Raw genomic sequence first — 26,809 nt, forward strand, 5'->3', positions numbered from 1 at the left:
GCGAGAGAGCGAGAGACACAGAGAGAGAGAGAGAGAGAGAGACAGAGAGAGAGGGGAGAGAGAGAGAGGGAGGGAGAGAGAGAGACACAGAGAGAGAGAGAGACAGGGAGAGCGAGAGAGAGATGGAGAGAGAGAGGGAGAGGGAGAGGGAGAGGGAGAGAGAGAGAGAGTGAGCAAGAGAGAGCGAGAGACACAGAGAGAGAGAGAGAGAGAGAGAGAGGGGAGAGGGAGAGAGAGACATAGAGGGAGGGAGAGAGAGAGAGAGGGGAGAGAGAGAGAGAGGGAGGGAGGGAGAGAGAGACACAGAGAGAGGGAGAGAGGGGAGAGAGAGAGAGAGAGAGAGAGGAGAGCTCAGTGGGTGCTGCCTTCATCAAAAGACTCGACCCCTGAATCAACGGTGCTGGCTGCCAGTTTCTCCTGCCGCCTCCTCATGATCTCCTGGAGCTCAGAGCCTGAACTCCTCTGGAGACGGCGAGGGACGGACGCAGACAGACGGAGGTGAAGAGGAGGATCCAGAGCGGGGGGGTGGGGAAGCAGAAACAAACAGCACATTAGAGCCTGAAACAAAAACCTCAGATTGAAATCTTCACGTCTTCCTTCTGAAGCGACTGAGCAGCTTCTGCAAATATCTACTAAGCGTCTCAGCTGACACGTTTCTCCTGAAAATCAGAAGATTTACAAAAATCAGAGCAGAAAGTTTCTCTTCAGAGTCCGTTCAATCTGAGCCGGAGGATCAAACCCCAGAAAGCTTGTTTTTAGTGACGGTGTAGGCTCCAGATGTGATCGGGGACGTGACCACCCGAGCAGATCCGGTACCTACACCGGCTGCTGTGAGCTGCAACGAGCATGACGACAGCTGGTAGAGACAGAGTCAGAGGGCATGCTGGGAAACTGAGTTCTTCTAGAGCTTTTTTTTTTTACCTGGTCGCATAAAGAGAAAGATGTGTCATAGATCATTGGCTGAAGACGGGGAAAGTATGAAGGACAAAGAAAGACAAAAACAACAAATTTAAATCTGTATTCATAAATAAGACTTTTTGGCTTTTTTGTCCCTTCAGGCTCTCCGTAGATATTCGTCCTCAGTGTCTCCCTGTAGTCTCAGTGATGTAAAAGAAGGACACTGCTGCATCTTTGAATGTCTCATTTCACTTTAACAAACTGAGAGTTTGTTAAAGTGAAATGAGACAGCTGACGAGTCCAAAGTATCCACCTTATGACATCACACATTGACCTAATGACATCACACATTGACCTTATGTTACCGTTCCTTTGAGCTGTTTGACCTCAGTTTCGGATCCCTAACCACTTCCTGTTTCTGTGCTTAACTTCATGTCCTAACCTTGACTCTACTAGAAATTCCTTACTTTATTTCAAAATAAAAGCATGGTTTAATTCAGAAAGCAAGGAAAGAACTCTCAGTTTAAGACAGTACAAAAATATCAAAATAAAAGCTTAACCGTTTTTATTTTATGCATGCTAAATAATGGAATTTCAAACGTGATTAATCACGATTAATTTTTGAAAGTGAGCGATTAATCAGGATTACACATATTAATGGTTTGACAGCTCTAGTGTTTATATGAAATCAATCACTTCCTGTCCTTGTTGGAAACGTTTTGTTTACTTTTTGGGACTCTTTTTACATCTTTGTGCGACCAGGTGAAGGTAAGAGGTTTATTTCTTTTCAGGTATATTTTCTGTCAAAGATCCCCGTGTGAGTTTTATCCACAAACAAACCTGTCGTTTATACTTACCAACATCTCATCAACACTCGTTTATCCTTAAAAAAAATAGAAATTGTGAAAATGAAGGTTTCTCTGAAAGGGACAGCGTCGGCCTTTTTCACAAATATCTCTGGGGGAACGTCTCCACATTTGGTGTGGACGTTCACTGATGATTCTTTCTTTCCACTGAGCTCCGTTTTTATCAATACCAGCGTCAGTTTTTGAAATGTACACACTTAAACACGGGGAAATTCAAAAACCCTGACCCTAAGAAAAATCCTAAAGGTACAGTATGTATTTAATAGCCTTTCATTTCTAAATTGATGAGAATAACGGTCAAAATGTGTCATTTCTGCCTTTTAAAGAGTGTTATCTGATCATACAGGTAGCTCATGGACTTTTTAGTTCACCATGTCACCCCAACAGGAAACCAGTGGAACCAGCCACCCTGTAGATTGGGGTCCTCTTGGTGTGGTTTTCATATTTTAATAAACAGTAAGACGTTTTTGATAATCCAACAAAGGACATGATGAGAGAAACTACAAAAACAAAATCCAGGTTCTAAAAAAGTTTGTTTTTCCCCTCAATAACTTAAATAAATTGAACAAATGGTGCAATTGGTGACAGCTAATAAAAGCTAAGCTAGCACACAGAACACAGACGACTCTTCAGGTCTCATTCCAGCCAAAGGTCTACTTCCTGGTGTCTACGGGTCGGGCGGGGTCAGAGGTCAACAAGTAAAGGTGAAGGGGCGGGGTCAGGTAGTTTAAGGGGGGACTGACTGTTCGGCCACAGCAGGATGACAAATATCAGCGCTACCTTAAAATGCTGCTACACATAAAACGTCCGCAGCTTCGTTCTGACGGCCAGAGGAAAGAATTCATCAGAGTTTATTTGAATAATAAATTTACTGAGAGGTGGAGAGAAGACTTTGTTTTACAAGTCCCAAGTCTCGTTTTAACCCAGATTTGGTCTTGAGTCAAAACCCCCAAGGATGGAACCAATGAATCAAAAAACAAACCAACAAGTTCCAGTTCTTGGTTCAAAATGTGAGTATAGTCTCGATTAAAATCCAACATGTCAGAATCAAGGGGAAAAAAATCACAGGTCAGGAAAAGGTGAGTCCCTGAATCTGAATGTTCCACTTTCTATAACTTTGACTGTTTCATTTTAAATCTGGCCGACAGATCGAAGCCGAGCAGGACGACATTTATCTGAGAACACGATACCTGAACGACTGTGGTAACAGATTCAGAAGATCAAAGAAGCGTCAGAAGAAAACCTGCAGGTGGAGATAGACACCACACACCAGACCTTGCCAGAGTTTGGTGACAGAAAGCTTAAAGACAGAAAAGACTAAAAGAGGGACTAAAGAAAAAAGACCTGTGGCAGACGGGAACCAGATACACAAGACCGGACCTCTGAGCCGGGGCAACGAGACGCTCCTTCTATCCGACTTATAGACGAACTCCTGAACACGGTCTTAATTATACAATTACTTGTTCAACATGTAAATACTTTTATGTATTTGTGTAATTAAGACGGTGCTGTCTCTCTCTCTGTGATAAAAATATGACTAAAAATCTGCAGCTTGTTTTTAGTTTTGTTCAATTTTGTCCTAAAGCTGAGCTCCAGACATCACAAACTATCATAAAAATAAAAGAATAACTGTGTTGTTTTCTAACCAAATGCTTCAAATCCATCATTTCTTACTATTTTTTATATAGAATCCAATAATGATGTTTAGATACCTACGTCCCGCTTATAAAGCCTCTTTCAGAATAAAGGCATTTCTCAAACGTGATGTCATGACATTATTCTTGTACCTATTATTGAAATCTTACTTACATTCCTATTCTATTTGATTAATATCTTTATTTCTATATTTCTACTGCTGTATTGTAAATTTTGGAGAAACTGTAACGATCGAATTTCCCTCTGGGATTAATAAAGTATTTCTGATTCTGATGAACTCAATAGAAGCTGTTTTGTTTGTCAGTGACATCACGTTTGACCTTTGACCCACCTCCAGCGCCGCCTTCTGGACCGTGACCTGGCTGAAAACTCGAGCTCCGTCGTCGGGACAGACCGTCCTCAGCTCCTCTTTGTTGAGAGAAAACAGCTGAGCTCCGGTCAGGACGCCGAGGCTGGTGATGGTGCTGAAGACAAAACATGTTTTTTTTATTTTACTTCTATTGGGCGAATATTTTGCGCTTTTTTTCCCCCCGACGTTCAACAACTCAAACTCACACTGGACTGAAGCCTTTGGCCTCTAGCCACGCCTTCACGTGCTCAGGGGAGGACTCGTAGGTGATGCTGACGGGCGGCATGCTGCCGCTGCGAGAAGGAACCGGAAACTTCTTCTGAGCGCTGCGACCCAACGTCAGCCTGTGCATGAGCTCGTCCTGAACCTCCTCCATGTTGGATTTCCTGCCTGCAGGGGGCGATAAGGAGCAAACTGTAAATCACAATGTGAAAAAGCTTTCAGAAAATTCAGTTTATATTCTCGAGTGGATGCTCAATAACTCAAATTAACGGATATGCTCTAAAAGCATGTGTTTTATCCACTCAGACAGATTTACTGACTTCTGATGAAAGCTTGCTTCAGGGTTCAGGGGTTAGTTCTCTCAGGATTGTTTTGGGACTCACGGTTGGAGTTTGCAGGTCTCTGGTTGTTGTTCTCTCTCATGGCGACGCTGCCGTTGTCGCTGGACGTGTTGCTGTTCTGTCGGCTGACCGTGCTGCTGCTGGCCACCATCTTCGGGGGCTCGACGGCCGGAGGAGGCAGTGGCGGCGTGGGGAGCCTGGCGGGGGCCGGGGCCGGGGGAGGCGGCGTAGGGGCCGGAGGCATCGGAGTCACAACCGGTTTACTCGGGACGAGGTCGGTCCTGGACGTCTGCTTCTGACAGAGGACAGTTTGATTTAACAGATTTGATTTGTTTGGTGATCTGCACAGAGACACAGTATGATGGTATTTTATATTTTGTGTTTTTACCTCGTTCAACTCTCCCAGTAATTGCTGACAAAATGAAACAAATGAAAACATAAAACATGGCGGTGATGAGACGTTGAATTAAAATGTTTAACACAGCACCGCAACCTCACTGCAGGGAAATCTACAAACACACCGACGCTTCTGTGAAAGTGTAGTGAGGAACTGTAAATAAACTACAAACATAGCTTATCCTCTAGAAAACTATTTAAAGGAACAGTCTGATGTTGAGCCAAAACAATCCAGGGTTAGGGTTAGGGTAGAAAAAATTAAGTACTTTATTTTGAAGCAGTTAGCATCCGTTGACAAATAAAGACATCAAAATAATAAAAAATGTGAGACTGTTCCTTTAAAAAAAAAAAAAAACACAGCAAATCACACGGGAGTCTGAAAAAAAAAACTACAGCAGAAAGTTCTGGAAACTAAAAACAGTCTCAGCGTACCTTAAACAACTCAAACTCTTTCTTTGGCATCATGAGCTTCAAAATAAAAGCATGAATGAAGATGAGACATCAGGAGGTGATTTATGATGAAAGACGCTCAGGAGCAGCCGCTCAGGTGTGTTACCTGGATGGATTCTGTGTTACCTGTATGGTGTGGCTGTATATCGGCTCTCCTCTGCCGGTGATGTCGACGGCTTTGGTGATCTCCAGGATGTTGTTTGGCACGTAGCCTGACGCCCCGCAGCCGTTACGAACCTTCCACCACTGCTTCCTGTCGTCCACAACCTGCCAGACAAGGTTCAGGGTTTAGAACAAACTTCAGTCTCAAGTTAAGAATGTAATGTTATGTCTTTCACATTTATTCCTGACTGAATACAAACATTTGGAAAATATTTTATTTAACTCTTTCATGTTCATCAAAATCTTCAAAGTTTACCTCGACGACCTCGTCTTTGATCACAGACAGCTCCGTGTTGTTTCTCGCCACAAAGTCGTATTTCGATTTGGCAAACAGAGTTTGTTGGCTTCGACTGTCGGCGTCAAACCTCCTGAAATAAAATCAAGGATCAGAACATCAGAGTCAATCACACACGAGAACACACACACACACACACACACACACGCACACGCACACGCACACACGCACGCACGCACGATTCTCATCCATTAACTGAGAAAGCGGACTATGGCGGTTTGGGAGCCGTTTGAAGCCGTGGAGAAGTGTCCCAACTTTAGATCGAAAATCAAGAGCGATAAATAGAAATTAAAGACTTTGAATCCAAGAAATTAGATCAGATTTTAGAAGTGAAAAAAAAAGACCAACGAAGAAGAGAGAAGTTCAGCCCGCGTCAGGAGAGATAAAAGAACCAGATTCAGAAAAAGAAACCGTTTGAAGTTAAACCAGGTAAAAGAGGAGGAACGACATGTGACTTATCCATCAATTAAATCATCTATAACCTGAATAAATAAATACAACTTAAATTCATTATTTACTCATCGAGAAAATTATGCTCCCAATATGCAGGTCTGCTCGTGGTACCTACAGTCTCTAAATGTACTATGGGAGGTAGAGCCTTCAGTTATCAGGCCTGCTCGTGGTAGTCTCTAAATGTACTATGGGAGGTAGAGCCTTCAGTTATCAGGCCTGCTCGTGGTACCTACAGTCTCTAAATGTACTATGGGAGGTAGAGCCTTCAGTTATCAGGCCTGCTCGTGGTACAGTCTCTAAATGTACTATGGGAGGTAGAGCCTTCAGTTATCAGGCCTGCTCGTGGTACCTACAGTCTCTAAATGTACTATGGGAGGTAAAGCCTTCAGTTATCAGGCCTGCTCGTGGTAACTACAGTCTCTAAATGTACTATGGGAGGTAGAGCCTTCAGTTATCAGGCCTGCTCGTGGTACCTACAGTCTCTAAATGTACTATGGGAGGTAGAGCCTTCAGTTATCAGGCCTGCTCGTGGTACCTACGGTCTCTAAATGTACTATGGGAGGTAGAGCCTTCAGTTATCAGGCCTGCTCGTGGTACAGTCTCTAAATGTACTATGGGAGGTAGAGCCTTCAGTTATCAGACCTGCTCGTGGTACCTACAGTCTCTAAATGTACTATGGGAGGTAGAGCCTTCAGTTATCAGACCTGCTCGTGGTACCTACAGTCTCTAAATGTACTATGGGAGGTAGAGCCTTCAGTTATCAGGCCTGCTCGTGGTACCTACAGTCTCTAAATGTACTATGGGAGGTAGAGCCTTCAGTTATCAGACCTGCTCGTGGTACAGTCTCTAAATGTACTATGGGAGGTAGAGCCTTCAGTTATCAGGCCTGCTCGTGGTACCTACAGTCTCTAAATGTACTATGGGAGGTAGAGCCTTCAGTTATCAGGCTCCTCCCCTTTGGGATCATCGACCAGTCAGGGTCCAGGAGGCAGACACCCTCTGTACTTTGAAGAATAGACTTTTGATAATGTTGTAGTTAGAGCTGGAGCAAGCTTGGACCAGCTCCTAGCTATGCTGCTATAGGCTTAGACTGACGGGGGAACTGGCACCTTGAGCTCCTCTCTCTCTTCATGAACTATGTAAGCACATTGTTTCTAGGAGCTCCTGACCTCTCTGTCTAGGTTCCTCTGGATCCTTGGTGGGGACGGCCGGCTGCTAGGACTCATTCCTTCTTTATTACTTTATTTATTTATCAACATTTGATGCATTTATTGATGAATATGTCACATTTGAGGTGATTGGTTGGTAAAGTTCAGGTGTGGGATCATTTCTCCAGGGCGTCATGTGACCTCAGGTTTACCCGTCTACGTGGCGGCTGATGGCGTGTTTAAAAGCAGCCACGGCGGCGTCCTGATCCAGCATCTGTAAGCGTTTGTAGGAGGAGTTAAAGGCATACCCGTCTGCAGGAGGGAAGGTCTGCACGACGGTCTGCTGCACGGAGACAAAGACACAGAGTCAGACCTTACAGACATGTTGATGTTTTTATGAATAATGAGGACGTGTGTGTGACGGTTCAGATCAGACCTCCTGGTTCAGTCGGGCCCTTAGCTCCTCGTGTCTCATGATCTCGGCGTTGGCGAGACTCTCCGCAAGCTGGTTCAGCTCCTCTCTGGACGGAGCCACTGCCACCATCGCCGGCAGCACCGGAGGCTCCCAGCCATCCCGAAACCTCAGCACACAGGGGGGGAAGTAGTGATCCTTCGGCCACTCCAACCTGCAGAGATTAATGTATGAAGTGTAGCAGCCAGTATGTCCCCCTTCTAACTTTAGATTCTGGTCCTGAATGCTCTGGATTTGTTTGGACCAGAGAAGGTAGGTGCTTTTAAGGCGACCCACCACACGGCCGTTTTGGACGCCCCTCGGTTTGTCAGATATGAGAGCAGTTATCAGGTCAACAGGTGTTGCAGTGATGGAAGCGGGCAAGAGAAGTGGTTCAGATAGAAGTGATTGTACCCGACCTAAAAAGCCTCTGCATGTTTCTAATAAGCTCCACGAGCAGAAACGTGCTCAAACTAGGATCAATATTGGAGATGCTTTTTGAAAAATGGAGAGAGGTTAGAACACAGAAAGGTTTACAGACCCATGCAGAGCTGGATAAACACTGAAGCTTCAGAGTCCACCACATGGTGACCTGCGCACAGTGAAATGCAAACTTGTATCTGGTAAATATTTGTGGTAGAATCAGCAGATTCTCTGCAGCACATGACTTTATGTTGTTTATGTTATGCTATCTCACCTGCACTTGGTCCAGCCGTCTCCCAGGGCGACCCACAGGTGTCTCTCCTCTGCCGTCCCCGAGCCGTGCAAGAAGTCGATGGCCTCCCGGGTGAGCAGAGGGACCACGATGCTCCGAGCTAGATCCACGCTGCCGGACGTCTGCACCACCTGCAGGCAGCGACAGGGAGGAAAAGGTGAGGGGGTCGGACTGCAGCACACTCTGAGGAGGTAATATTTCTGAATCAGAATAGTTCTCAGACTGACCATCTTCAGAGGAGTGAACAGGAAGTGAAGCAGATCGTCGGCGCTCGGGTTCTGGATGTGATCTTTCAGTTTCCCCTGCAGGTTGTAGAAAGTTGATATGAAGTTTAAATGTGTTTAAATTGAATGTTTATTCATGTCATCAGGGGCTGGAGACGACGAGGCGGCTCGTACCAGCTGGTTGAAGGCGTGTTTGAACTTCTGCAGACAGTGGACAAACTCGTCCTCACCGGGAGGCTGCGAGCGCAGAGTCAGGACGCCCTCTGGTGGACAAACATCAGAAAAACATCCTCAGACTGCAATGAAACCTCTTTTCTATTTCATCTCATTTAAAGACGGTCTGACACTTTTCTCTATTGCTGTTGCAGCAAAGGACCGAGGTCAGATTCAAGGACTACAGCCTCTGTACATGGAGTGTGCAACCTAAACCACTAGGCCATCTGCCCCGTTATATGTTTGATATGTTGTTAAGTTGAGAATTGAGAAAAATTAAATTAAAGTCCAGGAAGCAAACGGTCAGCAGGTGTCACACACAGGTGTCGGGTGTCTCACCTCCCGGTCCTCTCTTCTTCCCCTTCTTGGTCTTCTTCCTCTTGGCGAGCTCCGTAAACGCCTCGGCGGCTTTCTGAAGTTTGGTGACGAAGAACTCGATGTCGTCCAGGAGGTGGTTCAGGATTTGCTGCCAAATCAAAGTCAGATATCGAGCATGTTTAAAGTTTTTTTATTGGTTTGTGTATCGTCTTAAATGATTCTGAATGGATCAACTTGACTTTGATGATTAAACGTGAACAAACAGATCAGAGGTCAGTTTTTTCCCACGGTGCTCACATCTGAACGTCTTCGTTATGTAACAGGATTTTCCCTGAAAGCTCTCTCCGTCTCTGATTACATCCAAATAGAATTCTTCAATCAGCTTACGTCTCGTTTCTATTGTCCCGTGAACTGGAGTGACCTCAGATTTAAACTCCACTAGCTGCTCTCAGATCAGTTCTAAAACACGAGAGGATCAGACTTGTTTGTTTGTTTGTGACTGAACTCACCACGTCTCGGTCCACTCGGGCCGCCGTCATCTCCACCGGACCGTCCTCCAAACACACCTGTCTCTGCTTCTCATCTGCAGACACAACACACAGAACGATAACAGAATCTGTGATGTCACAATGTTTAAAAGGTGGAGTCAGTAGCTTTTTCCTAAATCACGAAATATAAACTTCTCCTAAAGCAAAGCTGCTCCATTGTCCCTTCTGGGCCTCCGTACATGTGTGGTGCTGACTGTGTCTGCAGAGACCCTGTCCTGGATTTTACTGTTCTGGTTTGTTTTGGTTGATTTCCTTTAATGTTGTGAAACTTAAATATTCCCACAATCCTCTAAGATGTGACATCACTCACAGTCTTGCTGCTCATTGGTCCAGGCTGACCATGCAGCCGCTCGACTCTTTACATCCAGCTGGTTGGACGTCACCGGAGGCTCGGGGGCGGGAGCGGCGGGTGGAGGAGGGATGATCCCGTCACTCTTTAAAATCATCCTGTAAACAGACAGAGAAGTGAGCCAATCAGCTGTCAGGATGATGCCACAGCCTCCAGGTGTGATTGATGATTGGTTATTACTTCAGTGCTTCTGGTCTCTTCTTCACTTTGCCTCCTTTGGCATCGATCATGGCACTTTCTATGTCGGCGTGGATCAGAATCGCCTGAAAGAAACAACAAACACATCAGACAAAAACACAGAATAAAACTGTGGCGGGCGGCTGTGGCTCAGTTGGTAGAGTCGTCGCCTCTCGACCAGTAGGTCGAGGGCTCAATCCCCAGCTGAGCAACATGTCCGATGTGTCCTTGGGCAAGACACTTAACCCTGCATTGCTCCCGCTGCTTTGGTGGAGGTGTATGAATGGATTATTGTTGTACTTAATCTCTGATGTACGTCGCTTTGGATAAAAGTGTCTGCTAAGTGAATTGTAACATTGTAACATTTTAAATTTAGTTTGTCAAAATGTACAAGAATTAAATCCATGAACATTTGCAAACAAACTCTGGCACATTGTCTAAATTGCCTGATTCAGGAGTTTGGATATAACAGAAACTAAATTTCACAGAGGTTAAAAGGTATTGTTCAATGATTTCGGGTGTACCACAGGGCTCTATTCTTAGCCCATTTACGTTTACTTTATATTCTCATTATATCAATATTTTTTTTTACAAACTTCATAAACATTCATACAGGGATCAATCAGAGCTGGTCTACCTTGATGTCGTCACACTGGAACAGGTGGAGGTCCGGTTTGGTCTGACCCGAGTCTTTACACACCAGAGCCAAGATGGAGTCGAAGCTGCAGGCGTTCATCACGGCCTGGCAGTGCTGGATCATCCCGATGGGGTAATTCTCCAACTCATTCTGAAAAACACAAGTTTATATTTTTTTAAAAACATCCTGAGGAGGAAGCTTGGGGTTTACTTGGTGTTGTATGACTGTAAGATCGGCTGATAACTCTGACAAAGTAATGTGATTAGTGGAGGTGAAGTTCCAATTTTTGACACATTTTTGGTCTGATTTTCCAAAACAGATTCCAATATTTTGATTCTGTTCAAAGATTTCATAAAGACAAAGAAGAAGAAGAAGAATCAGACCTTGGTCTCCAGGTCGATGAGGCTGACCGTCTTCTCTTCCACCTGCAGCAACATCTCCTGAGTCCAAACTTTCCCTTTAGCGTCCAGCAGGCGGAGACGTCGGATACCGTCGTCCACCGTGATCATCCCGTCTTTGCGGTCCAAAACAAACGTGGTCAGGTGCTAAATGTCACACGGGAGATAATACAGATCAACATTAACACACAACACGCTGCTCACGGTTTGTCGTAACATCAGTTTATTTATCTTTAGAGTCCTCTGATCTCAAAGACCACACAAGCTTTTGGTTCTGGAACATCCTGAAGGTTTCTCACCTCGACATGATACTGCGACGTGTCCGTCAGGCTGTTGATGCTGGTTTTGGTGAAATGTTTTCTTTGTTCTGAAAAAATGAAAAATGAATTTCATATATAAACGACATGAAATTACTGGAATATTTTGACACTTTGTCCAACCAGGAAGTCGTATTCTGTCAATCTGGAGCATCTTGTTTAACTTTTTAATCAAAAATCTGCAGATAATTATTAATTCTTTCCTTTTTTAAATCAGAAATAATGTCTTTACATGCTTCTAAATACGCTTTATTTTAGGAAATATTAAGTAGTAGTGCAACATTTTTCAGACTTTCAGTGAAGTAACTTCATATCAGAACCAAACACAAAAACTTCCTGGGAGGAGTGAAAACCATAATCAGCAGATTTTTACATTTCACACGGAGAGAAGAGGAGATTCAGAGGGTGAAAAATACAAAAATACACTCACAGAAAACAGAAAGGATGAACTGAAGTTTAACAGAAAGTTATTTTGTTAAACTTTAATTCCAGTTTCCAAAAAAGAAAAACGGATTTTCAAAGTCCAACTGAAATCACAAAATTATTTTTGTTTCTGCAGTTCAGTCGTTAAAATTTATTGTGGGTGAAATCTTCTCGTAGAAATGATCGGAGTAAAGTCACTAAATGTCTGATTTTATGTTTCAGATGGAGTAAGGTGGAAAACCAAACGAGAAACATTTGACTAAACCGGCTCTACATCATAATCCAGTTTGTCTGTTTTTTAAATGTCATTTTTTCACACTGAGGCAGTGATCTAAAAGTACAGAAATAAGAGCCAGGTTATGAAAAGCAAACTTAAAAACACACTCAGAATCCACTCGTCTCACTTTGACTTTTCTTTTTATGTTTGGCAGACGAGCGCAGGAAATACATTTCATCTGATCCTGTTCATGTGGACAAAAAAAAAAAAAAACACATCAAATACGATTCAAATGAAATGAGAAAGGTTCCCTCTCCTTCCTCTCACAGATGGATCTCCTCACATCTCTCTGCATCCATCAACAGGAACACATTCACACCAAGCTGACGGCCTCGTCTCTGATTGGTCCAGAGGGATGACAGTCAGCCTCTCACACCTCATTGGCTGCTCTGAGTGTGAATCGTGTTACTGATGACCTGTTAGCTCGGATCAGTACCAGGATTTCTCTGATGGCGTTCTGTCTCCACTGAGTGACAGTTTCACTGAATCTAACAAGTCTCACTAAAAGATTTCACTTTAATTTGATGATCCTAAACAAACTGAAAGGATCCTGAACAAACGACATCATGATGAGGAGTTTGGTTTGACTCACCGTAGAGAGCTTTGGCACTGGACTTGGCTTTATTGTTGGAGGGCTCAGGAGACTGAGAGCCATGGCCACTGAGAGAGAGAGGGCGAGAGAGACAGAGGGTGAGAGAGAGAGAGCGAGAGAGAGAGAGAGGGGGGGGGGGGAGAGAGAGACAGGGCGAGAGAGACAGAGGGTGAGAGAGAGAGAGTGAGAGAGAGAGAGAGGGGGGGAGAGAGAGAGAGAGGATTGAGAGAGGGCGAGAGAGAGAGGGGGAGCGAGAGAAAGGGCGAGAGAGGGAGAGGGCGAGAGAGAGAGTCAGTACGTCATAATAAACCGATATCAGGTCAGTTTTTTTTTTTTAAATCAACGTCACTGAAAAACTTTCTCTCTGACTCATGTTTCTGCTCTGCCTTCTGATTGGCTGATACCTCAGACATGTTTCAGTGCATGTAACCACGGCGACAGCCCTGATGTTATATGCACCAGGGGTCTTAAGACTCTTCATTCTGTCCTGTGTATAAACCTTGTGCTGAATCTGACCTCAGACCAGCGTCACTGTCTGAACCTGTGAGGAGCGTGCGTGTGGTGGCGGGGACTCGATGTTTGTGTGAGGTAACAGCAGGCGACGAGCACGACGACGTCTGCTCAGATCGAGTGTCCCTTCTGAAACGGGATATTTTCACACATTCACACTTTTTATTCTGACGGATCAATAATTAACACGAGTGATTCACAGCGACGACAGAGTGAACAGCAGGACGACCACGGAGGATCAGATCAGGCTGTAAATACACCCAGCTCACCAGCGGTATTTAAAACCACAGAAGAAGAAACACAGCTCACATATTTGTCCTCCTCATGTTTGAGTCCTGCGCTGTGATCTGGTTCACTGACCTTGTTCATCTGCAGCCTGCAGCCACGTTAACTTTGGGAAAATTAGCACGGCCGATTAAATAAGAGGAATCAATGAGGCTGAGAGGGGGCGGAGCTTAGGTTTCACTGTGTCACTATGAGACTCTGCACACACAACATGCTGTTTACTGTCTCACAATTACACAGTAAGCTCCGTAGAGAGTGAGATGATAAAGGTATCTTAGTAGACTGCAGTACCCATTTTAACCACTAGGAGTCAGAGTTACATATTGCAGGTGATGAAACACTGACTTGATCTGTGAGCTGGAGGAGCTGAAGATGCCCGAGGCGAGAGCTGGAGGTTCATATCCGTTCATCCTGCTTCACAGTGGACGCTCCGCTGCAATAAACACACACAGAGAGACAAACACAGTTATTATTATTTATATCGTAGGGATGTTCTCAGAAAACCAATACGGCCAGTTAGAGACCTCGTTAGTGTGGACTCTCCCCTGTGGAGTCTTTCCTACAGACAGCAGGTGTGAGGTCTCACGGTCTGACTGAACGCTGTGGGGTGTGCGTTGGTTTGGAGGATTACGATGTTAAAAATAGGTTCAAACTGTCCTCACGTCTGTGCTCTCCCACGACTTTAAAATCAAGATTTGAGAGTTGCAGAAACAACTGGGACTGATTTAAACCCAGTGTGAGACCGGGGACCAGGAGCAGCTTCATGAGAACGTCTCATCAGGTCAAACGCTGACTTTTTGAGTCTGCAGGGACTTTAAACAGGAACGAAGGTCAGCCCCCCCCCCGCCCCTCGTCATCTCATTAACACATCATTAAAACCTTCCTGCAGTAAAATGTCACATCGGGCTGAAATTAAAAAGAGCTGCACACAAAGAGTCCTCCGGGGTGATTTATGAGCATGCTCAGTGCGTCTCCTGTATGTACAGTGCGGACACGTGTGATTACTTTTCCCAGGAGGACGACACAGACTCCATTTTGGACTCTGTATCCATGACAACGACAGACTGAAAACCTGTGAGGCGGCGCTCAGGGAGAGACGAGCTCAGGCTGAGGGACGCTTCAACATGAAATTAAATATATCACAGAGGAAACAGGAAGTGGTCAGAGATGATTAAATATTGGGATTCTTTGTTTTCTTTCCATGGACTTATTGTTCAAACTCTAAATCAGTCTGTAAACATTTACTCGACCTTTGAGTTTGTTTATCAGAAATTATGCCAAGATATTTTCACAATAAAAGGATTATCTCGGGTAAACCGGAGCAAAACAACAAACAGAGGAAAGAGAAAACAGAGAAATATGAAGTTCTGCAGGTCAGGGGTCGTTAAACATTTATGGATCGATTGACAGAAAATATGAAGAAAGTAGATCCAGAATCGATTTTTTAATGATTAAAAGAAACATTGTGATTATTAAAGATTAGTTCCTGCAGGTTAGTTCATGTTTTTAACAAACCTGATGATTCGTTTCATGTGAGTCTGTTTTCCTCGTCAGCGATTGGACCAGAGATCACAGATGATGTTTAATCAAACAGGTCAGAATAAAGTCATCTGTTAAACTCTAACTGATGTTCAAACACACTTTTAATGAGTCACCAAACAGGAAGTGCAGCGTCATGATAACAACCAGCTCAATGAATAATCCCATAAAGATAAAAGTGTCTTCTGCCAGCAGGACGGACCGGGGCTGGATTATTAATCAACTTAAAAACTAAAGTTTAAAAATGTTTGAAAGGCTTTAAGATATGTCTGGAGAGAGTCAACAAACAGAAGATGAGGGAGGTTGTGAGGGAAAACTTCTGCTTCAAAAACATTTAAAAGACTTTGTTCTGAGGAGTTTTTATTGTTCAAACAAGAATTTTTTAGCAAATCAGTAAAGAAGCAACAATTAGCAGCTAACCCCATTAACAGAACTTTCCTTTAAGTCTGCCTCGTCATTCTGGAAAAAAACAATTGATTAACAGTCTAAGAGTTAAAACTCATAATGGTTTCTTGTGATTGGCTGACAGCCCTGTGATGTATTTAAACTTAAATGTAAATGTTTGTGAAATGTGAAATCAGTTTGATCGTCGTCATACATTCAGAGACAAAGCTGAGAGTCTGAGTGTCACAGATGCAACTAAAGAGGATTTGTAAGGAGATTTACTTCCATGTGACACACACACACACACACACACACACACACACACACACACACACACACACAGAGAGACACACACACACACACACACACACACACACAGAGACACACACACACACACACAATCCCTGCCTTCATCTTCAATAGAACCTGAAAAAATCCACAACAGCAGAAACACTGAAGAATGTTTGTTTACATTTTAATGTTTGTTTACATTTTAAAATCGTCCCTTTCAGAAAGGTTTACAGACCCATGCAGAGCTGGATAAACACTGAAGCTTCAGAGTCCACCACATGGTGACCTGTGTGAGCATGGACTCTAGAGAGGAGGGGGGGAGACAGCTCTCTACGATGTTTAGAATTTAGACTGCAGTACCCATTTTAAACACTAGGGGTCAGAGTTACATACTGCTCCTTTATTTAAAAAATAATCCGACATGAATATCAAAATGATGGTGATACTTTTATTTACACTAACAGATAATTTGTTTGGTTAAATCTTTTTTGAGGTTTTTTATAATTCCACAAATTCAGTTTGAAAATCCTTCATGAGAGAAAATCCACTAAATTCTTAATTTGCACTGTCGTGACTTTTTCTCACAACATTTCTTGTTTTAATTTCAGATTATTTGAAGGATTTCGAGTTCCTGTGAACGTTTATTTTTAGGCATTTTTCTACTTTTGTCAAAATAAATCAGAATTAAATTTAGTCTGGTGTTAAAGTAAGATGTCTTATATCTGACTTAAGTATCTGTTTCCACTTCCTGTGGCACTCTTTGTCCTCCATACACTCAGCCTGTCACTAACGAGGAACACAAACTTTGACTTAAAGCAAAAACAGGTCAGTTATTTGTGCTTTAATAGCAGTGGTATTCTGTGCAGCAGACCTCTGCTTTGATCCGGTTTAATGATCGTATAAATCATGTGATCTGTGTGATGAGAGCAGCTTCACTCTGAGGATTGATCGAGGCCACGCCGCTCTGCAGGGAGGACCGACTCATTTATCTCACTGTAACCTACATCCTGAACGCCACAGAGGGCACGCCGCCCGTACTGTAAAAAAACAGAGACACACTATAGTACAGGAGACTGTACTGTAAAAACACTCAGAGGAAACTAGGTGACCGAGATAACCGACATAAATAAATCATCAATGTTTGACAAACAGAGAGCGAGCTAACAGTCCAGGTTCTCACAGACTCAGTTAGCTGCTAATTGTTGCTAACATGTAAATAATAAGTTCTAATGTGACTGGTTGTTAGTCTGATATTTACATGAACAAATCTCCAAGAGGCTCCAACAGAACAAACACGGCCCAGAGGTTAAAGGTCAGGGACTGATTAGCTGAGGTGACACATAGCTGACAGCTAGCAGCTCCCACCTGTCACTCAAAGAGGCCACGCCCCCTAATTCTACATCCTTTTAAGCCTTCATGTTAACAGTTGACTATAATAATGATGATGTCATGGAGACAGAAATGAGCTGTAGAGACCCAAACTGTTTTTGTACCAGGATGTAAACATGTTCATTTTAACATAGAGCTCTATGGGGACTGACTCACTGCAGGAGACAGACTCTAGTGGACACTGGAGGAACTGCAGCTGTAAAGTTGGACATTTTAACATAGAGCTCTATGGGGACTGACTCACTGCAGGAGACAGACTCTAGTGGACACTGGAGGAACTGCAGCTGTAAAGTTAGACATTTTAACATGGAGCTCTATGAGGACTGACTCACTGCAGGAGACAGACTCTAGTGGACACTGGAGGAACTACAGCTGTAAAGTTAGACATTTTAACATGGAGCTCTATGGGGACTGACTCACTGCAGGAGACAGACTCTAGTGGACACTGGAGGAACTGCAGGTAGCTTCATTTCTCAGCCCGTGTTGTGACCAAGCTTGTATAAAAACACTGATTGTTGAGGTCGATTCCAGCTGCGGAGGTTTGATTTCTTCAGATTACAGCGTTTTCAGAATCATCAACTCTGTCTCCGTTTAATCCGTCATCAGTGACTCTGTGATCGACTTTAATCCTACAGCTGTGACACCAGATTCATCGCACATGATCACAGTTTGGCACTGAAACATTTCTCCTGATCCCTCACCGAGCTGTGAGAGAAGGTCTCGGAGGGACTCTCACTGCTCATCTAACAAGATTAATCATAATCCAGAACAATCCTGTACCTGCTGAGTCGTCATTTCTGCCGAGGGTCGCTGCACCCTTTGGACCAACGGCATGATCAGAGGAAGAGTGAAGAGTTTAGATTTGAACTTCTATGAACTGAAACAACAGAGACAATTATGATACGATAAACTTTGGTGAAATAAAAGAGAGAGAGCGGGCGAGAATCCAAGCGTCACAGAGTCTGACTCACATCGACAGAGAGAGAGAGAGAGAGAGAGACAGACAGAGAGAGAGAGAGAGGCTGTAAAACTAAAAATAACTCAGAGAGGTTTGGAGACGAGCCGAGTCATGGAGAGGTCGACATGAACTCTGACCACGGGACAGGACCGACTGATGTTTGGAAACCACAGGATCTTTGTGTGACCGAAAAGTTCACTTCAACAAGATATTTATGTCCGTTCACTTTCCAGAGCTTCAGTATTATTTGTGCACTTTCATCCTGATTATTGTGGAGCTCTTTGGGCTCTGTAGGGAGGGGTGGTGATGAAGGGTTTTGTTCTGGGAAAAGAAGGAAAATGTTGACGACATCTCACTGCACGTTGTATCTCTGGAACTTTCTTAAAGTAGAATTAAAGTCGATTGTAGAATGTGATTTTTCACACTTAAATATATAAATCAAGTATCTCCTCTGAAAATAACTCTGTGAGTCATGACTGTCTACAATGGGTGTAACACCCGAGTCCCACTGTCTGTGATGTTTTCAGAGTCCTATCTTCACTTTGTTTACATCGCCTGGACGGCCGGCTGACTCCTCCCCTCGTGTATAAAAGTTGTTTAATTGAGGGACTAGAGAAAAGAAGAATAACATACTGTACTCACTGCTTAACTGTGTTTCTAGATCACGCTCATTTCAGGTACATTTACATGCAGTGTGAAGATACGAGCATAATAAAGATCGGTAGCATTAGCATGCTAACACAACAATGCAGCGCGAATTGTTTTGGTTTCATGCTGGTGCTCAAGGGCGACATCTGCTGGATCAAAAAAATCACATATAAAGCTTTTAAAGTAAAATTAATTAATTGAGAAAAAAACAAGATATTTATGAGGATTCAACTGTTTCAGCTCTCATTGGATAAGACAGTCGGTTTAGAGCTATTATAATGGGGCGGCAGTAGTTCAGTCTGTAGGGACCTGGGTTAGGATTTGGAGGGTCACCAGTTCAGGTCCTGGTGCGGACCATGTCTGGAAACTGGTCCGGTAGCTGCAGAGGTGCCAGTTCACTTCCTGAGCGCTGCTGACGCTCCCCTCCACTGTCACTTTATTGTGACAAACAACGTGTTCCACCTGTAGCTTCCTCTTCAGGTTTATAAAGAAGAATCTAGAAACAACATCGATGAGGTGATGGTAAGCTGCACATGCATTTATCTGTCCTCTGACATTGAAGCTTCATCATTGGTAGACGTCGGGCGATGGGTTCCAGGATTCTCAGGAACAGATGCTGCCGTCTTCATGTTTTATTTAAAGTCCACTAACACACCGCCTACTCTCCGTTTCCTGCAGCAGGTTTCACAATAAAAGCTTTGATGTGAGTAATATTTATAGAAACGGTTCAGATGAAACATTCAGAGCCGCTCTCTCTCAAAGACTCTAAATCTGTCCCCGTGAGGGGTCAGGACCCCCCCCCCCCCCCCCCCCCCGGAGCAGGATCTGCTGAAACATCCTGACACACTTTATTCAGCACACACACCTGAATGCACCATTAAACATTTAAAAAAACACCCTGAACACACCTAAAGAACCTGAACACACCTCAAAACATTTAAAGAAACACCTGAACACACCCGAAGAACCTGAACACACCTGAAGAACCTGAACACACCTCAAAACATTTAAAGAAACACCTGAACACACCCGAAGAACCTGAACACACCCGAAGAACCTGAACACACCTGAAGAACCGGAACACACCTGAAGAACCGGAACACACCTGAAGAACCTGAACACACCTGAAGAACCGGAACACACCTGAAGAACCTGAACACACCTCAAAACATTTAAAGAAACACCTGAACACACCCGAAGAACCTGAACACACCCGAAGAACCTGAACACACCTGAAGAACCTGAACACACCTGAAGAACCGGAACACACCTGAAGAACCTGAACACACCTGAAGAACCTGAAGAACCTGAACACACCTGAAGAACCTGAACACACCTCAAAACATTTAAAGAAACACCTGAACACACCCGAAGAACCTGAAGAACCTGAACACACCCGAAGAACCTGAACACACCTGAAGAACCCGAACACACCTGAAGAACCTGAACACACCTGAAGAACCTAAACACACCTGAAGAACCTAAACACACCCGAAGAACCTGAACACACCCGAAGAACCTGAACACACCCGAAGAACCTGAACACAGCTCAAAACATTTAAAGAAACACCTGAACACACCTGAAGCACCTAAACACACCCGAAGAACCTGAACACACCTGAAGAACCTGAACACACCTGAAGCACCTAAACACACCCGAAGAACCTGAACACACCTGAAGAACCTGAACACACCTGACATTAAAACTTTAAAACACTCTGACCTGAGTGAAGCTCCTACCTGTCCCGGGGGTCCACAGGTGAGCGGCGTGTCGGGGGACTCAGACGGACTCTCAGGTAAACTCGTTGTGCTTCATGTGTGCAGGATTAGCGAGGACTCTGCGAGCTCGTGGATTTGCTGCAGCAGCTTGTTGCCGGGACACTTTAAGCCTCTAATTAACGACTCATTAACCGACAGGTGGGGGAGGGGCCGGGTGGGGGCGGGGCTTATAGAAAGACTGACAGGACTTAACGCTGGCTCAACATGAGGGAGAACAAAGCAGAGGACCTGGTGGACTAGTGGAAGGTTTTTAATGTTTTAACCTCCCCGCTCTGTAGGAAGAGGATGTGAGCGTTTTGTTACATCGCCACCTAGTGGCCTGGCATGTGTACTACAGCGCTGAGCACAGAGTCTGAACTCTGAAAAACAAAAGATAACGATTCAGTTGTCTGTAAACGAGTCTCTCTGCGTCACAGCCGGTCTTATCTCGAGTATTTGATTCTCCTGCTGAAGTTTGTTCTGTAAACATCGTCAACGTCACCCACAGAGGGATCAATAAAGTTTTGACTTTATCTTAAACGACGGCCGTAAAGCATCACTCTTCATGACTTTATGAGTTGAACTGTGACGTCCAGCAGCTTTTTTAATGAAGGTTAAAAATAACCTGCTGGGTTTATTCCAGAAACACACGTTGGTTCATGTTTCTAACGACCGATCCTTCAATCTTCAGGTGTGTTTGTAAAGCTCAAACACACGGCGAGCTCCTGCTGACGACATCAATCAGAGTTATTGATCAGTTCAGTTTATCTGCTGCCTGACTCACTCAGCTGACCGGCCAACAAGGAACAAGGAAACTTCCTGTTTACGCGAGAGCATTATTCACCACAGTGTTGGGTTTGATTTCACCGATTTGATCAGCAGCTCGACCTGCGAGGAGGTAAAGACGTCTCTTGTAACGGTTTGACGCCGTGCCTCTTGGTTAGCGGTGTTTTGAAGAGCGTTGGAGACGGTAAAGTTAGCCCAAAGTGCACAACCACGTGTGTCAGGGTTTCCACAGTGCTCGCCGTTTATTACAGACTCGGTTACATTACATCCGTCCATGACATAAGCGCCATCTTGTGACGACGCTCCGCTAGTAACTTAGCAACACAGTATGTCTTAAAGGTTTCAACCGTCTGCATTTTCTGTTGATGAAAAACAGTAATTGACCCCATACTGGGCGCCCAGGACTTCTATTTTTGGTTGCCGTGGTAGCAAACAGGTATCGATCATCACATCAATGTTTAACATGCTGGCATCATGACAGGTGAGCTTCAGGAAGTCTTTCTTTCTGAGCTCAGGGGGAACTCCCGTTGGACTGAGTGTTATCTCTTCGATGTGAAAAAGGAAGTGTTGACTTTTATTGACAAAGACGAGAACAAGGGAGCAGCAACTTCAACCAATGAGGAAACAGAATTTATCAAAACAAGAGGGACAAGAAGAAACAGCAGAAATAAAGGTCTGACTCTGTTAGAAACTCTCTGAGCATTAGCAGCATGTGAACGTCTAATTCTGCAGTTTTCAGAGAGTAAAGTCGTGTTTGATTGTTTCTGTCTGTTCTTAAAGAGCAGCGAGGAAATCCAGAGTCAGAGAGAAGATTAGAAAACAGTCAGGCTGACCTCCTGAATAAAACAACACAGAGAGGATTAACAGTCAGAGAGGGGGGGGGGGGGGGGGGAGAGAGGGGAGAGGGAGAGAGAGAGAGGGGGAGAGAGAGAGAGGGGGGGGGGGGGAGAGAGAGAGAGAGCGAGGGGAGAGAGAGAGAGAGAGAGAGAGTTTTCCTTTTTTTAATCACTTTTTGCCTTGTGGTGAATATTTCTCTAAACTTTCATGAAAACTTGATTTGTCATAATTCCAGAGATTTAAACTTTGATATGATTCAAGTAAAAATCCGTCACCACCCAAATGCTCATGACCTCAGCTGAGGGTTGGAACAAACATCGACAAATGGAAAGCTTTGCCTTCAGGCTCGGCTCCCTCGTGGTATCAAGCAGGTGTCTGTTTGATTTGTATTAAAAAAAACCTTGAAATTCACGTAAATATTTCTGAATTCCAACTGCGAAAACCACTGACCAATGAGAGCTCTTGATACAACCAAGGGCGTTGACCGGTCTGTGCGTGACAGTGTCTCTTTACTGACCAGGTGTGAGTCCACCTGTACGGATCATTAAGTGACGCCGTGCTCTGAAACTCGACTCGACCGTCTCCCTCCTGAAGAAAGAAAAACAAAACTCACGATGGGCTCCTGTTTCAATCCCAGAATCCTCCACTGCTCCTCAGACACATCAAGGAGCACCTGGCAGGTACGGTTACATCACCCCGTCGCTATGGCAACCAATGACACCCACACACACGCACTTGCAGGGTGAACTCCCAGGAGACGCCCGGCAACAATCAGAAATCAGCAACAAACTGTGATGGACAGTTCTTTGTAACTTTTCAGCAGTTTTTAGAAAAATACAGAAACTTCCATAAATTAATTGATTAAATTTGATGATTAATAATGAAATATAGATTTTTTTTAAAACAGAAGGAATAGTGATACAGTACATGGAGAGTAATAGCACGAGGAAGTGAACTAGACAACACTTCATTTCTCTTCCTTGATTGAAAATTTAAAATCTTGCCCTGCAGATATTTGTCTGTTTGTTCGTCTTTTATTATTCAGACAGTGAAGCCGCCCCAGCATGGACCAGCAGAGACCAGCAGGGACCAGTAGGGACCTGGAGGCCTGGGAAACATCCAGAAATAGTCTGAGTGAGCCCCCCAGGGAGGACCGCAGCTGGAGGGATGATTCCCACACATCCAGCTGGACTTTAATCTGTGCTATCTTTAAAATGGGACAAAGATCCAGAAAACAGCTCAGATTACACAACACCCGGCTCAAAGGTCCTTCAAGTGTTCGACATCAGCACATGATCCAGACGAGCTTCGACAACAACCAACAGAGAGCTAAGAAGGAGCTAACAGAGTGCTAACAGAGAGAGCTAACACCTGACCGATATTCTCGATACAAGATTTTTAAATTTTGATACGATTCTAATAGAATTTGTGCAGAATTAAAGGTTTTAAACAAAGATCGTACCAACTTGGTTCCCCAAAAGTTCATCATAACTGACTTTTTATTTTAAAAAACACAGACAGTCAAACTTTAGGAGGAACGTTCAACAACAGCAGGTTTGTCATCAAAAAGAAATGGTCAAAAAAATGTCTTTGCATTATCTGTATTCTGAAATTCATCAAAATGCCTTGCCTCTGCGGCGCTGTTGGCCTAGCGGTTAGTGGGCACGCATCCATATATGGAGGCATAGTACTCCATAGTACTCCAAGTGGCTCCTATCCTGCGTACTCTCTCTCTCGCCCCGAGGTATGACTCTGCACTGTCCTTTCTCCAAATTAAAGACATTAAAGGCCCAAACAATAAACTTTTGAAAAAATGCCTAAATATCGTCATTTATAAATATTGTTAACAGTTCAGAAATTAGAAAATACTTCAGTTATTATCATCAATAGTAGAGATTATTTTTCTGTAGATCCATTAACCTTTTGAATGAATTAAAATCGCAAACAGTTACCGATACCCTCCAAAATAAAAGACGCTCTGTTAACTTCCGGCCGCCATCTTTGTTTGGGTCAAGATATAAAACACCTTAAGACCTTCGTAAAACCACTTTAATCTCGACGATACAACTCGTGAGAGCAGATTTCTTTAATTGGCAGGAATAAATAAAGTTCAAAACGTCTCCATATATCAAATAAAACCTGAAAACGCAATCCGTGATGTTAAAATAGACTCGAACTTGTTCTGTATAATATTAATATCAACTGACTGGGTTATCTCACCTGAGACCTGCTCCTCACATGACACCAATTACCTGCTCAGGTCACGGGGGGGTGAAGGGGGGGCTGCAGCAGCAGCACAGTAACATCTGTTAACCGTTCACACACCCTCACCGAACAGATCTATTAGATCAAACACTTAATATCCGTTAACGTGAGTCTGACACAAACCAGCCTGCAGCTTTTATTTCCCGCTCAAAGAAAACAGCTGTCAAGAATGACAGGATCAGGATCCGTTTGTTTTCAAAAGACAAAAGGAGATAAAAACGCTGCCGTGGAGACCTTCCGGTAACCCTGACTGGAACAATACCGAGCCGTGATATCTCTGTCATCCCTGGCAACCGGGCTGCTTTCAGGCCAAACCAAACAAAAGGCTCCGACACACCGGGCAGACCCGGACACACAGCCGGGGACAGACCGCCTGTTGCCCGGGCTGCCTCACACACACCTGGGCTACACAGTTAGCCTGGCTCGGCTCGGTTTAGTCTGGATAAATTCAGGTATTTTTATTCCAGTGACAACATGGGGGGGTCACTGAAACGTGCAGCTGCCTCTCACCTTCATTTGTTAAGCACTCACACAAATAGCGCCAAACTCCCTTTAGAATTATCTCGATTTAAGGTAAACATGATTACCTTTATGTATTAGTGTTGTATTAATCATTAAACTGGTTCTTATGATGTTCTATAAGACCTGTGTGTTAATTCGGCATACATTAGATCCATAATTAGTCGCTTTGTTTTAATAAATTCTTCAGTAAAGCTACGCGTTGGTTCAAAAGACACGCTATCGCCTCGCACTACGTTGAGCCTTTCAAGACGCGAGCAATAACAGAAGGAGTGGTGATAAAAGTTGAATTCTAATTCATATAGCAAAGTTTTGTGTTGTGACTGTACGCCGAATTAAAGACGTGGCCCTTGTTCTTGGTTTCCGTGTGTTGTTTTGTCATTTTTCGCCTGTGAATGTTCACAGAATCATTTAATCTACATTTTCAAACGCAGTCTGGAGCGGGTGTTCTCCGCTTACAGCACAGAAGGGCCACCTCTCCTTCCACAGAGCAGAAGGGCAGATCAAGTTGCCTCGGTTTGCATTCACATGTTCCGTTAAGGTGAACCGTTATCTCGAGCACATGTGAAGGCTATTAAAACATTTTTATTTCTCTTCATTTGAGCCGATTTGTAAATAAAATGTAGTTAAATTTTTTTTGAATGTGTTGGGGAAATGTGTGTCTCTGGGCGGAGCTGGGCAGGAATGTGAAGTGCCCTGTTGAGAATCATTAAAAGGAGCTTACCTGCAGGTGTGGGCTTCATCCAATAATCCGTGAAACGTTAGAAAAACATGGCACAAATAACACGCAGGTATCTCCACGCTGGATGTCACCGGACCCTCTGAGGACTTTATATCCGACAAACCGAGCTCCTGTTCGGGTCCTGAAGTTTGTTGTTGGCCGCTCTGCTCTCCGGAGATGTGCCTGGTATAAAAACTACACTTGACTTTGAATTAAGAGAAAAGCAGCAGCAGTCAACCTGACCACAGGCTGCGGTGAAAAATGAGCCCTCAGTGTTGACTGTCAGGCAGCACGGCTGTCTGCAGTGGGCACGCCCCATCCGGTATCCATGGATACTGATACTGTAACCCCCATATATACTAGAACAGATCTGTGACAACTAACGGATTAGTCCGCAACTAAGAAGTAACTGAAAGCTCATCATTTATTAATTATTCAGAGTGTTTATTAAATATACGGTCTTATTAAACTTACTTTACTCTATTTTACAAATTAAACCAAACGGGTTAGAAATAAATTACACTTCAGAATAGTAAGAGTACTTTTTTTAAATGCAGTATAGTCGTTACTGTTTTCATGTGTTTGCAGGAGAGAGGAGCCTTCCAGTCAACACTCAGGGAATACTAACCACTCTAACCCTCTATGTAAACAGTGGAAAGGTGAGGACGCCCCCTGCTGCTGGGAATTATCAGTTTCTATTCCACTAATCCTTTTTATCACTCTTTATCTTTACTCTCTTATTATCTCAACTGTTTATGTTTGTGTTCATCTCCATATATTTAATTCCTGTCAGTGTGCATGAGTCTCTTCTTCTTCTCTGCTTTTATTTAACCAAACGAGGGAATGAACCCGTTGAGATCAAGATCTCTTTCATTAGGGCGACCTGGTCAAGAGGGCACACATCATCATAAATATTACATGATTAATAAATAGTTCACAAACAATAAGTTAAAGGCAGGGTTGGTCATTTCCTCCAGATATTTTTTGTGTGAGTCTTATAATGTGTCTTTATTGTATTTGTACGTGTGGCTGCTCGTTGTTTGTG

At 43.9% G+C, this 26,809-nt stretch overlaps 1 protein-coding gene across 11 annotated transcripts; it reads right to left on the reverse strand.

Moving 5' to 3' along the window:
• Nucleotides 1-326: 326 nt before the first annotated feature.
• eps8a (epidermal growth factor receptor pathway substrate 8a) lies at nucleotides 327-26,048 on the reverse strand. Of its 11 annotated transcripts, XM_061030309.1 has the most exons (24): nucleotides 25,768-26,048; nucleotides 14,015-14,102; nucleotides 12,875-12,942; nucleotides 11,565-11,632; nucleotides 11,251-11,412; nucleotides 10,868-11,017; nucleotides 10,234-10,316; nucleotides 10,015-10,151; nucleotides 9,666-9,739; nucleotides 9,178-9,304; nucleotides 8,800-8,888; nucleotides 8,629-8,703; nucleotides 8,384-8,532; nucleotides 7,672-7,861; nucleotides 7,448-7,578; nucleotides 5,596-5,707; nucleotides 5,304-5,444; nucleotides 5,160-5,195; nucleotides 4,720-4,743; nucleotides 4,374-4,626; nucleotides 3,975-4,158; nucleotides 3,751-3,883; nucleotides 2,954-3,006; nucleotides 346-462 (listed from the first exon to the last, which is right to left on the reverse strand). In XM_061030309.1, the coding sequence occupies exons 2-23, from the start codon at nucleotides 14,077-14,079 to the stop codon at nucleotides 2,995-2,997; spliced, it is 2,463 nt and encodes an 820-aa protein (XP_060886292.1). In that variant the 5' UTR covers nucleotides 14,080-14,102; nucleotides 25,768-26,048; the 3' UTR covers nucleotides 346-462; nucleotides 2,954-2,994. The 11 variants fall into 11 exon arrangements, with proteins under 11 accessions (XP_060886283.1, XP_060886284.1, XP_060886281.1 ...); XM_061030300.1 differs by lacking the exon at nucleotides 2,954-3,006 and having other exon boundaries at nucleotides 327-462; nucleotides 7,448-7,575; nucleotides 25,768-26,047; XM_061030301.1 differs by lacking the exon at nucleotides 2,954-3,006 and having other exon boundaries at nucleotides 327-462; nucleotides 4,374-4,623; nucleotides 25,768-26,047.
• Between the last annotated feature and the right edge of the window lie 761 nt (nucleotides 26,049-26,809).

Source organism: Labrus mixtus, chromosome 22 (assembly GCF_963584025.1).
Source record: "Labrus mixtus chromosome 22, fLabMix1.1, whole genome shotgun sequence".
Classification (NCBI taxonomy): Eukaryota; Metazoa; Chordata; class Actinopteri; order Labriformes; family Labridae; genus Labrus; species Labrus mixtus.

Bases quoted from the DNA above. Each gene is read 5' to 3' on its own strand.
- eps8a (XM_061030298.1), bottom strand. From the start codon at position 14,079: ATGAACGGATATGAACCTCCAGCTCTCGCCTCGGGCATCTTCAGCTCC. The intron at 11,018-11,250 runs GTCTGATTCTTC...TGTGTTTTTCAG, and splicing joins TCATCGACCTGGAGACCAAG to AATGAGTTGGAGAATTACCC. The intron at 4,744-5,159 runs GTACGCTGAGAC...TCATTTTGTCAG, and splicing joins AAGAGTTTGAGTTGTTTAAG to CAATTACTGGGAGAGTTGAA.